At 51.3% G+C, this 16,683-nt stretch overlaps 1 protein-coding gene across 1 annotated transcript in view; it reads left to right on the top strand.

The window, feature by feature from the left end:
* The window catches only part of atp10a (ATPase phospholipid transporting 10A), a 139,859-nt gene that overhangs the window by 94,292 nt on the left and 28,884 nt on the right, over nt 1–16,683 (top strand). The window contains 3 exon segments of the mRNA XM_046299581.1: nt 4,844–5,028; nt 10,302–10,650; nt 13,970–14,046. Coding sequence (XP_046155537.1) covers nt 4,844–5,028; nt 10,302–10,650; nt 13,970–14,046 — 611 coding nt within the window.

The following is a 16,683-nucleotide window of genomic DNA, read 5'->3' on the forward strand; positions in this document are numbered from 1 at the left end:
TCCAGTTTCAACTGTTCTGCCTTACTATTATTCAACCATGCTGGTCATTTATGAACATTTGAACATCTTGGCCACGTTCTGTTATAATCTCCACCCGGCACAGCCAGAAGAGGACTGGCCACCCCACATATGCTCTCTCTAATTCTCTCTTTCTTTCTCTCTCTCGGAGGACCTGAGCCCTAGGACCGTGCCCCAGGACTACCTGACATGATGGCTCCTTGCTGTCCCCAGTCCACCTGACTGTGCTGCTGCTCCAGTTTCAACTGTTCTGCCTTATTATTATTTGACCATGCTGGTCATTTATGAACATTTGAACATCTTGGTCATTTTCTGTTATAATCTCTACCCGGCACAGCCAGAAGAGGACTGGCCACCCCACATAGCCCGGTTCCTCTCTAGGTTTCTTCCTAGGTTTTGGCCTTTCTAGGGAGTTTTTCCTAGCCACCGTGCTTTTACACCTGCATTGTTTGCTGTTTGGGGTTTTAGGCTGGGTTTCTGTACAGCACTTTGAGATATCAGCTGATGTACGAAGGGCTATATAAATAAATTTGATTTGATTTGATTTGATTTGATTTGAACTCCAACATTCACAGAAATAACACGATTTCCACTCCTGTAACTCCTGTATAACTTTGTTAGTTACAGCGAGCAAAGACAACCAGCACCATCGATCATAGTTAACGAGTTTTAATGTTATTCTGCCATTGCCACACACATACCACAGCTGTGGTAAACCATCACTCAGAACCCCATCAATACGGTCGGGACGGGGTGTCCGTTCTGTTGCTCCTGTGTGAGGGGCTGCGGTTGAGGGGTACGTCCTACATGGTCCTGTCAGAAGTAGGGACTGCTGCCTTGTAGAGGGGGATATTCAAGTCCAGGGTGGAGTGGTGGGCCAGGTAGGGACTGCTGCCTTGTAGAGGGGGATATTCAAGTCCAGGGTGGAGTGGTGGGCCAGGTAGGGACTGCTGCCTTGTAGAGGGGGATATTCAAGTCCAGGGTGGAGTGGTGGGCCAGGTAGGGACTGCTGCCTTGTAGAGGGGGATATTCAAGTCCAGGTAGGGACTGCTGCCTTGTAGAGGGGGATATTCAAGTCCAGGTAGGGACTGCTGCCTTGTAGAGGGGGATATTCAAGTCCAGGTAGGGACTGCTGCCTTGTAGAGGGGGATATTCAAGTCCAGGTAGGGACTGCTGCCTTGTAGAGGGGGATATTCAAGTCCAGGTAGGGACTGCTGCCTTGTAGAGGGGGATATTCAAGTCCAGGTAGGGACTGCTGCCTTGTAGAGGGGGATATTCAAGTGGAGTGGTGGGCCATGTAGACATTAGGTTTTAAGGCACAGTCCTGGGAAATGCTTGCATTCACCCACTGTATGGTGGCAAGGTGAATGCCCTTTTGTGGTAGCAGGGTGGAGATAACCACTTGTGCATTGGGGAAAGTGGAAGAGGCTTTTTCAATCACTCCTGTGAGTGCTGTGGCCACACTTTCCTGCTGGGTCCTCAGGTGCCTGTGTGAATTATAATGTGGCTGGGTGACACTAGTCTGTCCTCCAACAGCTTCAGGTCATGCCTAGTGTTTGGGCACCAGAGTTTAGCATTCCAGGTGGCTACCTCATGAAACTGGTGAGAGAATGCCAAGAGTATGCAAAGCTATCATCAAGGCAAAGGGTGGCTACTTTGAAGAACCTGCCAACCAGGACCTCTATACCAGGCGGTATCAGAGGAAGGACATACAAATTCAGACTCCAGCCACCCTAGTCATAGATTCTTCTCTCTGCTACCGCATGGCAAGTGGTACGGGCGTGCCAAGTCTAGGTCCATTTGGCTTCTAAACAGCTTCTACCACCAAGCCATAAGACTCCTGGACAGCTGTTGATTGGATAAATGGTACATGGTTGGCTGTTGAATGGATAAATGGTACATGGTTGGCTGTTGAATGGATAAATGGTACATGGTTGGCTGTTGAATGGATACATGGTACATGGTTGGCTGTTGAATGGATAAATGGTACATGGTTGGCTGTTGAATGGATAAATGGTACATGGTTGGCTGTTGAATGGATAAATGGTACATGGTTGGCTGTTGAATGGATAAATGGTACATGGTTGGCTGTTGATTGGATAAATGGTACATGGTTGGCTGTTGATTGGATAAATGGTACATGGTTGGCTGTTGAATGGATAAATGGTACATGGTTGGCTGTTGAATGGATAAATGGTACATGGTTGGCTGTTGAATGGATACATGGTACATGGTTGGCTGTTGATTGGATAAATGGTACATGGTTGGCTGTTGATTGGATAAATGGTACATGGTTGGCTGTTGAATGGATAAATGGTACATGGTTGGCTGTTGATTGGATAAATGGTACATGGTTGGCTGTTGATTGGATAAATGGTACATGGTTGGCTGTTGAATGGATAAATGGTAGTAGCCTGATAATAAACCAGTCAGAAAAAGAGACATGTCCAGCAATATGATTATGATTTAGACCAGGGGGTCGTCAAACTCTTATGCCCAGGTACCCCCTCACAGGAAAACCAGGGACCCTCTCACAGGAAAACCAGGGACCCCCTCACAGGAAAACCAGGGACCCCCTCACAGGAAAACCATGGACCCTCTCACAGGAAAACCAGGGACCCCCTCACAGGAAAACCAGGGACCCCCTCACAGGAAAACCAGGGACCCCCTCACAGGAAAACCAGGGACCCCCTCACAGGAAAACCAGGGACCCCCTCACAGGAAAACCAGGGACCCCCTCACAGGAAAACCAGGGACCCTCTCACAGGAAAACCAGGGACCCCTCACAGGAAAACCAGGGACCCTCTCACAGGAAAACCAGGGACCCCCTCACAGGAAAACCAGGGACCCCCTCACAGGAAAACCAGGGACCCCCTCACAGGAAAACCAGGGACCCCCTCACAGGAAAACCAGGGACCCCCTCACAGGAAAACCAGGGACCCTCTCACAGGAAAACCAGGGACCCCCTCACAGGAAAACCAGGGACCCCCTCACAGGAAAACCAGGGACCCCCTCACAGGAAACCAGGGACCCCCTCACAGGAAACCAGGGACCCCCTCACAGGAAAACCAGGGACCCCCTCACAGGAAAACCAGGGACCCCCTCACAGGAAAACCAGGGACCCCCTCACAGGAAAACCAGGGACCCCCTCACAGGAAAACCAGTGACCCCCTCACAGGAAAACCAGGGACCCCTTCACAGGAAAACCAGGGACCCCCTCACAGGAAAACCAGGGACCCCCTCACAGGAAAACCAGGGACCCCCTCACAGGAAAACCAGGGACCCCCTCACAGGAAAACCAGGGACCCCCTCACAGGAAAACCAGGGACCCCCTCACAGGAAAACCAGGGACCCCTTCACAGGAAAACCAGGGACCCCCTCACAGGAAAACCAGGGACCCCCTCACAGGAAAACCAGGGACCCCCTCACAGGAAAACCAGGGACCCCCTCACAGGAAAACCAGGGACCCCTCACAGGAAAACCAGGGACCCTCTCACAGGAAAACCAGGGACCCTCTCACAGGAAAACCAGGGACCCCTCACAGGAAAACCAGGGACCCCCTCACAGGAAAACCAGGGACCCCCTCACAGGAAAACCAGGGACCCCCTCACAGGAAAACCAGGGACCCCCTCACAGGAAAACCAGGGACCCCCTCACAGGAAAACCAGGGACCCCCTCACAGGAAAACCAGGGACCCCTTCACAGGAAAACCAGGGACCCCCCTCACAGGAAAACCAGGGACCCCCCTCACAGGAAAACCAGGGACCCCCCTCACAGGAAAACCAGGGACCCCCCTCACAGGAAAACCAGGGACCCTCTCACAGGAAAACCAGGGACCCTCTCACAGGAAAACCAGGGACCCTCTCACAGGAAAACCAGGGACCCCCTCACAGGAAAACCAGGGACCCCCTCACAGGAAAACCAGGGACCCCCTCACAGGAAAACCAGGGACCCCCTCACAGGAAAACCAGGGACCCCCTCACAGGAAAACCAGGGACCCCCCTCACAGGAAAACCAGGGACCCTCTCACAGGAAAACCAGGGACCCCCTCACAGGAAAACCAGGGACCCCCTCACAGGAAAACCAGGGACCCCCTCACAGGAAAACCAGGGACCCCCCTCACAGGAAAACCAGGGACCATACATTAGCAAAAAAAAAGGCCTACGTTTTAATGTTTTCATTAGGCCACTGCTCCACTCGGGAGGCCTCAGGCCTACGTTTTAATGTTTTCATTAGGCCACTGCTCCACTCGGGAGGCCTCAGGCCTACGTTTTAATGTTTTCATTAGGCCACTGCTCCACTCGGGAGGCCTCAGGCCTACGTTTTAATGTTTTCATTAGGCCACTGCTCCACTCGAGGAGGTTTTCATTAGGCCACTGCTCCCTCGGGAGGCCTCAGGCCTACGTTTTCATGTTTTCATTAGGCCACTGCTCCACTCGGGAGGCCTCAGGCCTACGTTTTAATGTTTTCATTAGGCCACTGCTCCACTCGGGAGGCCTCAGGCCTACGTTTTCATGTTTTCATTAGGCCACTGCTCCACTCGGGAGGCCTCAGGTCCACTCAGGAGGCCTCAGGCCTACGTTTTAATGCTTCTATTAATTAGCCTACCATTATTATACTCCAATACAGTTCATCAACCACTGGAAGTTGCATACACACTATCCTGTCAAATTCAAAATGGAGAAATAACAAACTTTGGTGTTGAATGAGGCCCCAGGGAGGTTCATACTGGTAGTGCATACCTTCAACACTGATGTCCCCCGAAGACCTCGTCAAAAGATTATGTTTTCATGCAACAGCTGTTGATATTTCTATGGTTTTCTAGGAGCAACGGGTGTAGAGGACCGTCTACAAGATGGTGTCCCAGAGACCATTGCGTCGCTGCGGAAGGCAGGGCTCCAGATCTGGGTTCTGACGGGGGACAAACAGGAGACAGCCATCAACATCGCCTATGCTTGCAAGCTGCTGGAACCGGACGACGAGATCATCACACTCAACGCTGACTCTCAGGTGAGATCATCACACTCAACACTGACTCTCAGGTGAGATCATCACACTCAACGCTGACTCTCAGGTGAGATCATCACACTCAACGCTGACTCTCAGGTGACATCATCACACTCAACGCTGACTCTCAGGTGAGATCATCACACTCAACGCTGACTCTCAGGTGACATCATCACACTCAACGCTGACTCTCAGGTGAGATCATCACACTCAACGCTGACTCTCAGGTGACATCATCACACTCAACGCCAGACATCATTTACAAATGAAGCATGTGTGTTTAGTGAGTCCTCCAGATCAGAGGCAGTAGGGATGACCAGGGATGTTCTCTGTTTTGTGAGTCCTCCAGATCAGAGGCAGTAAGGATGACCAGGGATGGTCTCTGTTTAGTGAGTCCTCCAGATCAGATCAGTTAATGGTTACATGGTTAGGAGATGTTATTGGTCACGTGGTTAGGAGATGTTATTGGTCACATGGTTAGCAGATGTTGATGGTCACATGGTTAACAGATGTTGATGGTCACATGGTTAGCAGATGTTGATGGTCACATGGTTAGCAGATGTTGATGGTCACATGGTTAGCAGATGTTGATGGTCACGTGGTTAACAGATGTTAATGTGAGTGTAGCGAAATGCTTGTGCTTCTAGTTCTGACAGTGCAGTAATATTTAACAAGTAATCTAACAATTCCACAACTACCTTATACACACAAATCTAAAGGGATGGAATGAGAATATGTACATATAAATATATGGATGAGCGATGGCCGATTTTTCAGTTTTTGATTTGTTAAAAAAGTTTGAAATATCCATTAAATGTCGTTCCACTTCATGATTGTGTCCCACTTGTTGTTGATTCTTCACAAAAAAATACAGTTTTATATCTTTATGTTTGAAGCCTGAAATGTGGCAAAAGGTCGCAAAGTTCAAGGGGGCCGAATACTTTCGCAAGGCACTGTACATGTGATGTAAGATATGTAAACATTATTAAAGTGGCATTATTTGACTAGTGATCCATTTATTAAAGTGGCCAGTGATTGGGTGTCAATGTAGGCAGCAGCCTCTCTGAGTTAGTGATGGCTGTTTACCATTCTGATGGCCTTGAGATAGAAGCTGTTTTTCAGTCTCTCGGTCCCAGCTTTGATGCTCCTGTACTGACCTCGACTTCTGGATGGTAGCGGGGTGAACAGGCAGTGGCTCGGGTGGTTGTTGTCCTCGATGATCTTTTTGGCCTTCCTGTGACATCGGGTGGTGTAGGTGTCCTGGAGGGAAGGTAGTTTGCCCCCGGTGATGCGTTGTATGCAGTTGCTGTACCAGGCGGTGATACAGCCCGACAGAAAGCTCTCAGTTGTGCGTCTGTAAAAGTTTGTCAGGGTTTTGGGTGACAAGCCATATTTCTTCAGCCTCCTGAGTTTGAAGAGGCGCTGTTGCTTAACGTTGAGGAACTTAAAACTTTGTCTGTGGACCTGTTGGGGCGGTATGCAAACTGAAGTGGGTCTAGGGTGGCCGGTAATGTGGAGGTGATATGATCCTTGACTAGTCTCTCAAAGCACTTCATGATGACTGAAGTGAGTGCTACGGGGCGATAGTGATTTAGTTCAGTTGTCTTTGCCTTCAGGAACAATGGTGGCCATCTTGAAGCATGTGGGGACAGCAGACTGGGATAAGTAATGGACTGTCATTTCTCTTTGCTTATTTGAGCTGTTTTTGCCATTATATGGACTTAGCTTTATTTTGTAAAATACCGTCTGCTGTATACCCCCCTACCTTGTCACAACATAACTGATTGGCTCAAACACATCAAGAAGGAAATGCATTTCACAAATTAACTTTTAATTAACTTCTCTCCCTCTCTGCCGGTCTCTCTCTCCCTCTCTGCCGGTCTCTCTCTCCCTCTCTGTTGGTCTCTCTCGCTCTCTGCCGGTCTCTCTCTGTCTCTCTCTGTCTCTCTCTCTCTCTCGCTCTCTGCCGGTCTCTCTCTCGCTCTCTGCCGGTCTCTCTCTCTGTCGGTCTCTCTCTGATCCTATGCCGGTCTCTCGCTCCCTCTCTGCCGGTCTCTCTCTCCCTCTCTGCCGGTCTCTCTCTCCCTCTCTGCCGGTCTCTCTCTCCCTCTCTGCTGGTCTCTCTCCCTCTCTGCCGGTCTCTCGCTCCCTCTCTGCCGGTCTCTCTCTCCCTCTCTGCCGGTCTCTCTCTCCCTCTGTCTGTCTCTCTCCCTCTGTCTGTCTCTCTCTCTCTCTGCTGGTCTCTCTCTCCCTCTCTGCCGGTCTCTCTCTCCCTCTCTGCCGGTCTCTCTCTCCCTCTCTGCCGGTCTCTCTCTCCCTCTCTGCCGGTCTCTCGCTCCCTCTCTGCCGGTCTCTCGCTCCCTCTCTGCCGGTCTCTCGCTCCCTCTCTGCCGGTCTCTCGCTCCCTCTCTGCCGGTCTCTCTCTCCCTCTCTGCCGGTCTCTCTCTCCCTCTCTGCCGGTCTCTCTCTCCCTCTCTGCCGGTCTCTCTCTCCCTGTCTGTCTCTCCCTCTCTCCCTCTCTGCCGGTCTCTCTCTCCCTCTGTCTGTCTCTCTCCCTGTCTGTCTCTCTCTCTGACTCTATGCTGGTCTCTCTCTCCCTCTCTGCTGGTCTCTCTCTCCCTCTCTGCTGGTCTCTCTCTCCCTCTCTGCTGGTCTCTCTCTCCTCTCTGCTGGTCTCTCTCTCACTCTCTGCCGGTCTCTCTCTCCCTCTGTCTCTCTCTCTCTCTCCCTCTCTGCCGGTCTCTCTCTCCCTCTCTGCCGGTCTCTCTCTCCCTCTCTGCCGGTCTCTCTCTCCCTCTGCCGGTCTCTCTCTCGCTCTGTCTGTCTCTCTCCCTCTCTGCCGGTCTCTCTCTCCCTCTCTGCCGGTCTCTCTCTCCCTCTCTGCCGGTCTCTCTCCCTGTCTGTCTCTCTCTGACCCTATGCCGGTCTCTCTCTCCCTCTCTGCTGGTCTCTCTCTCCCTCTCTGCCGGTCTCTCTCTCCCTCTCTGCCGGTCTCTCTCTCCCTCTCTGCCGGTCTCTCTCTCCCTCTCTGCCGGTCTCTCTCTCCCTCTCTGCCGGTCTCTCTCCCTGTCTGTCTCTCTCTGACCCTATGCCGGTCTCTCTCTCCCTCTCTGCTGGTCTCTCTCTCCCTCTCTGCTGGTCTCTCTCTCCCTCTCTGCTGGTCTCTCTCTCCCTCTCTGCCGGTCTCTCTCTCCCTCTGTCTGTCTCTCTCCCTCTGTCTGTCTCTCTCCCTCTCTGCCGGTCTCTCTCTCCCTCTCTACCGGTCTCTCTCTCCCTCTCTGCCGGTCTCTCTCTCCCTCTCTACCGGTCTCTCTCTCCCTCTCTACCGGTCTCTCTCTCCCTCTATGCCTGTCTCTCTCTCCCCCTCTGCCGGTCTCACTGACCCTATGCCTGTCTCTCTCCCTGTCTGTCTCTCTCTGGCCCTATGCCTGTCTGTCTCTCTCTCTCTCCCTCTCTGCCGGTCTCTCTCTCCCTCTCTGCTGGTCTCTCTCTCCCTCTCTGCTGGTCTCTCTCTCACTCTCTCTGCCGGTCTCTCTCTCCCTCTGTCTCTCTCTCTCTCTCCCTCTCTGCCGGTCTCTCTCTCCCTCTCTGCCGGTCTCTCTCTCCCTCTCTGCCGGTCTCTCTCTCCCTCTGCCGGTCTCTCTCTCGCTCTGTCTGTCTCTCTCCCTCTCTGCCGGTCTCTCTCTCCCTCTCTGCCGGTCTCTCTCTCCCTCTCTGCCGGTCTCTCTCCCTGTCTGTCTCTCTCTGACCCTATGCCGGTCTCTCTCTCCCTCTCTGCTGGTCTCTCTCTCCCTCTCTGCCGGTCTCTCTCTCCCTCTCTGCCGGTCTCTCTCTCCCTCTCTGCCGGTCTCTCTCTCCCTCTCTGCCGGTCTCTCTCTCCCTCTCTGCCGGTCTCTCTCCCTGTCTGTCTCTCTCTGACCCTATGCCGGTCTCTCTCTCCCTCTCTGCTGGTCTCTCTCTCCCTCTCTGCTGGTCTCTCTCTCCCTCTCTGCTGGTCTCTCTCTCCTCTCTGCCGGTCTCTCTCTCCCTCTGTCTGTCTCTCTCCCTCTGTCTGTCTCTCTCCCTCTCTGCCGGTCTCTCTCTCCCTCTCTACCGGTCTCTCTCTCCCTCTCTGCCGGTCTCTCTCTCCCTCTCTACCGGTCTCTCTCTCCCTCTCTACCGGTCTCTCTCTCCCTCTATGCCTGTCTCTCTCTCCCCCTCTGCCGGTCTCACTGACCCTATGCCTGTCTCTCTCCCTGTCTGTCTCTCTCTGGCCCTATGCCTGTCTGTCTCTCTCTCTCTCCCTCTCTGCCGGTCTCTCTCTCCCTCTCTGCTGGTCTCTCTCTCCCTCTCTGCTGGTCTCTCTCTCACTCTCTGCCGGTCTCTCTCTCCCTCTGTCTCTCTCTCTCTCTCCCTCTCTGCCGGTCTCTCTCTCCCTCTCTGCCGGTCTCTCTCTCCCTCTCTGCCGGTCTCTCTCTCCCTCTGCCGGTCTCTCTCTCGCTCTGTCTGTCTCTCTCCCTCTCTGCCGGTCTCTCTCCCTCTCTGCCGGTCTCTCTCTCTCCCTCTCTGCCGGTCTCTCTCCCTGTCTGTCTCTCTCTGACCCTATGCCGGTCTCTCTCTCCCTCTCTGCTGGTCTCTCTCTCCCTCTCTGCCGGTCTCTCTCTCCCTCTCTGCCGGTCTCTCTCTCCCTCTCTGCCGGTCTCTCTCTCCCTCTCTGCCGGTCTCTCTCTCCCTCTCTGCCGGTCTCTCTCCCTGTCTGTCTCTCTCTGACCCTATGCCGGTCTCTCTCTCCCTCTCTGCTGGTCTCTCTCCCTCTCTGCTGGTCTCTCTCTCCCTCTCTGCTGGTCTCTCTCTCCCTCTCTGCCGGTCTCTCTCTCCCTCTGTCTGTCTCTCTCCCTCTGTCTGTCTCTCTCCCTCTCTGCCGGTCTCTCTCTCCCTCTCTACCGGTCTCTCTCTCCCTCTCTGCCGGTCTCTCTCTCCCTCTCTACCGGTCTCTCTCTCCCTCTCTACCGGTCTCTCTCTCCCTCTATGCCTGTCTCTCTCTCCCCCTCTGCCGGTCTCACTGACCCTATGCCTGTCTCTCTCCCTGTCTGTCTCTCTCTGGCCCTATGCCTGTCTGTCTCTCTCTCTCTCCCTCTCTGCCGGTCTCTCTCTCCCTCTCTGCCGGTCTCTCTCTCCCTCTCTGCTGGTCTCTCTCTCCCTCTCTGCCTGTCTCTCTCTCTCTCCCTCTCTGTCTCTCTCTCTCTCCCTCTCTGCCGGTCTCTCTCTCCCTCTCTGCCTGTCGGTCTCTCTAACAGGAGGCGATGGCAGTCCTTCTAGAGGAGAGTCTACACTACATCCAGGCTAAGTTCCTGTCCTCGGATCCTTCCAGATCCTTTCAGAAAGACTACGCTCCAGCCTACTCCTTCCCCCCTCCTCCTCCCTCCCCCTCCTCCTCCCAGACCCAGTCCTTCCTGGTGCACCGGCTGGGTTTGGTGATTGACGGGCGGACGCTGGCCTACGCGCTGGACAGCAGCCTAGATGAGAAGTTCCTGGCGGTGGCGAGGAGCTGTCGGTCAGTCCTCTGCTGTCGCTCCACACCGCTGCAGAAGAGTATGGTGGTTAAACTGGTCCGGAACAAACTGAAGGTCATGACACTGGCCATAGGTATGTACCAGTCTAGTTCCTCAACTCTGGCCATAGGTATGTACCAGTCTAGTTCCTCAACTCTGGCTATAGTTATGTACCAGTCTAGTTCCTCAACTCTGGCCATAGGTATGTACCAGTCTAGTTCCTCAACTCTGGCCATGGGTATGTACCAGTCTAGTTCCTCAACTCTGGCCATAGGTATGTACCAGTCTAGTTCCTCAACTCTGGCCATAGGTATGTACCAGTCTAGTTCCTCAACTCTGGCCATAGGTATGTACCAGTCTAGTTCCTCAACTCTGGCTATAGGTATGTACCAGTCTAGTTCCTCAACTCTGGCCATGGGTATGTACCAGTCTAGTTCCTCAACTCTGGCCATAGGTATGTACCAGTCTAGTTCAACAAAGTTTATATATATATATATTGAATCTTTTAACCGTTACAGAGAGACTCATTCAAGGGGTTTTCTGTATTTTTACTATTCTCTACATTGTAGAATAGTAGTGAAGACATCAACACTATGAAATAACACATTATGGAATCATGTAGTAACCAGAAAAGTGTTGAACAAATCAAGATATATTTGAGATTCTTCAAAGTAGCCACCCTTTGCCTTGATGACAGCTTTTCACACTCTTGGCATTCTCTCAATTCTCTCAAATTCTTACACAACTATATAAGTCATACTTCACCCACCACATACACAACTATATAAGTCATACTTCACATACACAGAAATAAAAGTCATACTTCACCCACCACATTCACACTCCGCTAAAAGTCATACTTCACCCTCCACATGCACTGATATTAAAGTCATACTTCACCCACCACATTCACACTCAGCTATAAGTCATACTTCACCCACCACATTCACACTCAGCTATAAAAGTCATACTTCACCCACCACATTCACACTCCGCTAAAAGTCATACTTCACCCTCCACATGCACTGATATTAAAGTCATACTTCACCCACCACATTCACACTCAGCTATAAGTCATACTTCACCCACCACATTCACACTCAGCTATAAAAGTCATACTTCACCCACCACATTCACACACAGCTATAAAAGTCATACTTCACCCACCACATTCACACTCAGCTGTTTGTAAGTACAGGAACCTTTGTGGGAACTGTTTCCTCTGTGAAGCTGTAGTGTATTAGAGCTGACCGTGGAAACTGGGGCTTACTGAGGTCTTCCCCTGTTACTGGTGGTGGTGGGGGTCTTCCACTGTTTACTGACTGTTACTGAGGTCTTCCCCTGTTTACTGACTGTTACTGAGGTCTTCCCCTGTTTACTGACTGTTACTGAGGTCTTCCCTTGTTTACTGACTGTTACTGAGGTCTTCCCTGTTTACTGACTGTTACTGAGGTCTTCCCCTGTTTACTGACTGTTACTGAGGTCTTCCCCTGTTTACTGACTGTTACTGAGGTCTTCCCCTGTTTACTGACTGTTACTGAGGTCTTCCCCTGTTTACTGACTGTTACTGAGGTCTTCCCCTGTTTACTGACTGTTACTGCTGGTCTTCCCCTGTTTACTGACTGTTACTGAGGTCTTCCCCTGTTTGCTGACTGTTACTGAGGTCTTCCCCTGTTTACTGACTGTTACTGCTGGTCTTCCCCTGTTTACTGACTGTTACTGAGGTCTTCCCCTGTTTACTGACTGTTGTTTCTGCTGGTCTTCCCTGTTTATTGACTGTTACTGGTCTTGGTGGTGGGGTCTTCCCCTGTTTACTGACTGTTACTGAGGTCTTCCCCTGTTTACTGACTGTTACTGAGGTCTTCCCCTGTTTACTGACTGTTACTGCTGGTCTTCCCCTGTTTACTGACTGTTACTGAGGTCTTCCCCTGTTTACTGACTGTTACTGAGGTCTTCCCCTGTTTACTGACTGTTACTGAGGTCTTCCCCTGTTTACTGACTGTTACTGGAGGTCTTCCCCTGTTTACTGACTGTTACTGAGGGGTTCCCCTGTTTACTGACTGTTACTGGTGCTGGGGTCTTCCCCTGTTTACTGACTGTTGTTACTGCTGGTCTTCCCCTGTTTACTGACTGTTACTGAGGTCTTCCCCTGTTTACTGACTGTTACTGAGGTCTTCCCTGTTTACTGACTGTTACTGAGGTCTTCCCCTGTTTACTGACTGTTACTGAGGTATTCCCCTGTTTGCTGACTGTTACTGAGGTCTTCCCCTGTTTACTGACTGTTGTTACTGCTGGTCTTCCCCTGTTTACTGACTGTTGTTACTGAGGTCTTCCCCTGTTTACTGACTGTTGTTTCTGCTGGTCTTCCCCTGTTTATTGACTGTTACTGGTGGTGGTGGGGGTCTTCCACTGTTTACTGACTGTTACTGAGGTCTTCCCCTGTTTACTGACTGTTACTGAGGTCTTCCCCTGTTTACTGACTGTTACTGAGGTCTTCCCCTGTTTACTGACTGTTACTGAGGTCTTCCCCTGTTTACTGACTGTTACTGAGGTCTTCCCCTGTTTACTGACTGTTACTGAGGTATTCCCCTGTTTACTGACTGTTACTGAGGTCTTCCCCTGTTTACTGACTGTTACTGCTGGTCTTCCCCTGTTTACTGACTGTTACTGAGGTCTTCCCCTGTTTACTGACTGTTACTGAGGTCTTCCCCTGTTTACTGACTGTTACTGGTGGTGGGATCTTCCCCTGTTTACTGACTGTTACTGGTGGTGGGGTTCTTCCCCTGTTTACTGACTGTTACTGGTGCTGGGGTTCTTCCCCTGTTTACTGACTGTTACTGGTGCTGGGGTTCTTCCCCTGTTTACTGACTGTTACTGAGGTCTTCCCCTGTTTACTGACTGTTACTGAGGTCTTCCCCTGTTTACTGACTGTTACTGAGGTCTTCCCCTGTTTACTGACTGTTACTGAGGTCTTCTCCTGTTTACTGACTGTTACTGAGGTCTTCCCCTGTTTACTGACTGTTACTGGTGGTGGGATCTTCCCCTGTTTACTGACTATTACTGGTGGTGAGGTCTTCCCCTGTTTACTGACTGTTACTGGTGCTGGGGTTCTTCCCCTGTTTACTGACTGTTACTGGTGCTGGGGTTCTTCCCCTGTTTACTGACTGTTACTGGTGGTGGGGTTCTTCCCCTGTTTACTGACTGTTACTGGTGGTGGGGTTCTTCCCCTGTTTACTGACTGTTACTTGTGGTGGGGGTCTTCCCTTGTTTTGCTGTTTTAGCACCAAGGTGGAGTACAGAAGACAACGGGTTGGGAGCTACTAGCTCCTCTTACTGAGTGTGTCTCTCTCCCTCCCTCTCTCTCCCCTCTCTCCTCCCCCCTCCTCTCTCTCCCCCCATCTCATTCATCTTAGGTGATGGGGCTAATGATGTCAGCATGATTCAGGTGGCTGATGTGGGCGTCGGCATCTCAGGACAGGAGGGCATGCAGGTAAAGAGAAACATGAGCTGGGCCTTAAAGGGGGGAGAGGACGGAGGGAGGGTGGAGAGGGGGAAGTGGTGACAGAAAGGAGAGACTGATAGACACAGTGAGAGCACGAGGAGGGGATGAGGAGTGGGAAAAGAGGGGGGAGCCGAGGGAGGAGGAGAGATGGGGAGACAAGGAGGAAGAGAGAGGACGGAGGAGGAGAACCACATGAGGGGAGAGGACAGAGAGGAGGAGATCCACAGAGGAGGAGATCCACAGAGGAGGAGAGGACAGAGAGGAGGAGAACCAGAGAGGAGGAGAGGACAGAGAGGAGGAGAACCAGAGAGGAGGAGATCCAGAGAGGAGGAGATCCACAGAGGAGGAGAGAACAGAGAGGAGGAGAACCAGAGAGGAGGAGATCCACAGAGGAGGAGATCAACAGAGGAGGAGAGGACAGAGAGGAGAAAAACCAGAGAGGAGGAGATCCAGAGAGGAGGAGATCCAGAGAGGAGGAGATCCACAGAGAGGAGAGAGGACAGAGAGGAGGAGAACCAGAGAGGAGGAGAACCAGAGAGGAGGAGATCCACAGAGGAGGAGAACCACAGAGGAGGAGAACCAAATGAGGGGAGAGGACAGAGAGGAGGAGAACCACAGAGGAGGAGAACCACAGAGGAGGAGATCCAGAGAGGAGGAGAACCACAGAGGAGGAGAACCAGATGAGGGGAGATCCAGAGAGGAGGAGAGGAGGAGATCCAGAGAGGAGGAAGAACCACAGAGGAGGAGAACCACAGAGGAAGCGAGAGGATGGAGGAGGAGAACCACAGAGGAAGAGAGGAGGAGAGGAGGAGAACCACAGAGGAGGAGAACCACAGAGGAGGAGATCCAGAGGATGGAGGAGGAGAACCACAGAGGAAGCGAGAGGATGGAGGAGGAGAACCACAGAGGAGTGATCCAGAGAGGAAGAGAGGAGGGATCCAGGAGGAGGAGAACCACAGAGGAGGAGAACCACAGAGGAGAGAGGATGGAGGAGGAGAACCACAGAGGAGGAGAGGAGAGGAGGAGAACCACAGAGGAGGAGAACCACAGAGGAAGCGGGAGGATGGAGGAGGAGAACCACAGAGGAAGAGAGGAGGAGAGGAGGAGAACCACAGAGGAGGAGAACCACAGAGGAAGCGAGAGGATGGAGGAGGAGAACCACAGAGGAAGAGAGGAGGAGAGGAGGAGAACCACAGAGGAGGTGATCCAGAGAGGAAGAGAGGAGGAGAACCACAGAGGAGGAGAACCACAGAGGAGGAGGAGGAGTAGATAAGGAGAGAGGATGATAAAATATATAATGGAATGAGGAAGGACAGGAGGAAGGACAGGAGGAAGGACAGGAGGAAGGACAGGAGGAAGGACAGGAGGAAGGACAGGAGGAAGGACAGGAGGAAGGACAGGAGGAAGGACAGGAGGAAGGACAGGAGGAAGGACAGGAGGAAGGACAGGAGGAAGGACAGGAGGAAGGACAGGAGGAAGGGAGGGAACATGGTGGAACGGTTTTGCCTTGAGGTTATTGTTTGTTAGAGGTGACATATGGGTGGTGCCTACCAGAGAAAATATAGATTTTTCCTTTTTGTTTGTGAGGAAATGAGTCCCATCTGGTCCTTGAAGTCTACACCAATACAAAGGACTCATGTAAAAGTCAGGATGGAAATATACTTCATAAACCCTTAAAACATTGGAAATCACTTCAAAACAACTATTCATTTGCGTGGGTTGTATTAGCTACATAAATGATCACACACACATATAATAAAATAACACAGTGAGTTCTGGTTCCTCCAGAAATGTCCCGTACCTCGGGCCTAAAAGAGCCCAGCCCGGTAAAGGAGTTCAGGGAACTCAAGTGACCTTCGTCACGCAATGTTTGTCCGTTCATACAAGTGTAGCGTAAACCCAGTCTCAATCATACAATCAAAATGTCAAACTCTTTTACCACACAACTATAAAGTATCATATCTCAGTACTCTTCAACTGACCATAAATCAATATGGTATAAATCACACTCAAACAAATTAAATACCGTATGCAAAAAGGTTGTAGTCAGTCGGCCAGTCAGACGATCCGATCCGCCAACAGATCTCCAGCGGAGGCCAATCAGCAGAGACCAACTGAGAAGTCCAAAGGAAGTGGATCCGATTCTGGTTAAACTTTGAGACAAGGCTACAAAGCAGCACTTTCAAATACAACAAAACAAACGGAGTGAAGAAGCTTCGGAACTGAGGGTTGAACACTTCCTCGTTCGCACCACCGTCACAAACCCCACTTTTTGTGCAGCTGATGCTGGCTATTTAATAGGGAATTAAAGGGGGAAGCGCCCGATCGGAAGGAGAGGCACTGAGACGGTTCAGACACATTCAGGCCCATCACAATGGATAGAAGGTGGTTTCTGTAGGAACAGAATAATAATTCTCTCTACTATTATTCTGACATTTCAAATTTGTAAAATGACAGAGAATTTTTACTAGGATTAAATGTATTTGGCGAAGGTGTATGTAAACTTCCGACTTCAACTGTATGGGAGGTTACCAAAATTGGATTTGTTTTCGAATTATTTGGGTCTAATATGGTCATACATTTGGCAGGAGGTTGAAACTAGATCCTAAAATCAGCAATGTGTTC

The sequence above is a fragment of the Oncorhynchus gorbuscha genome, linkage group LG02 (assembly GCF_021184085.1).
Source record: "Oncorhynchus gorbuscha isolate QuinsamMale2020 ecotype Even-year linkage group LG02, OgorEven_v1.0, whole genome shotgun sequence".
Lineage (NCBI taxonomy): Eukaryota > Metazoa > Chordata > Actinopteri > Salmoniformes > Salmonidae > Oncorhynchus > Oncorhynchus gorbuscha.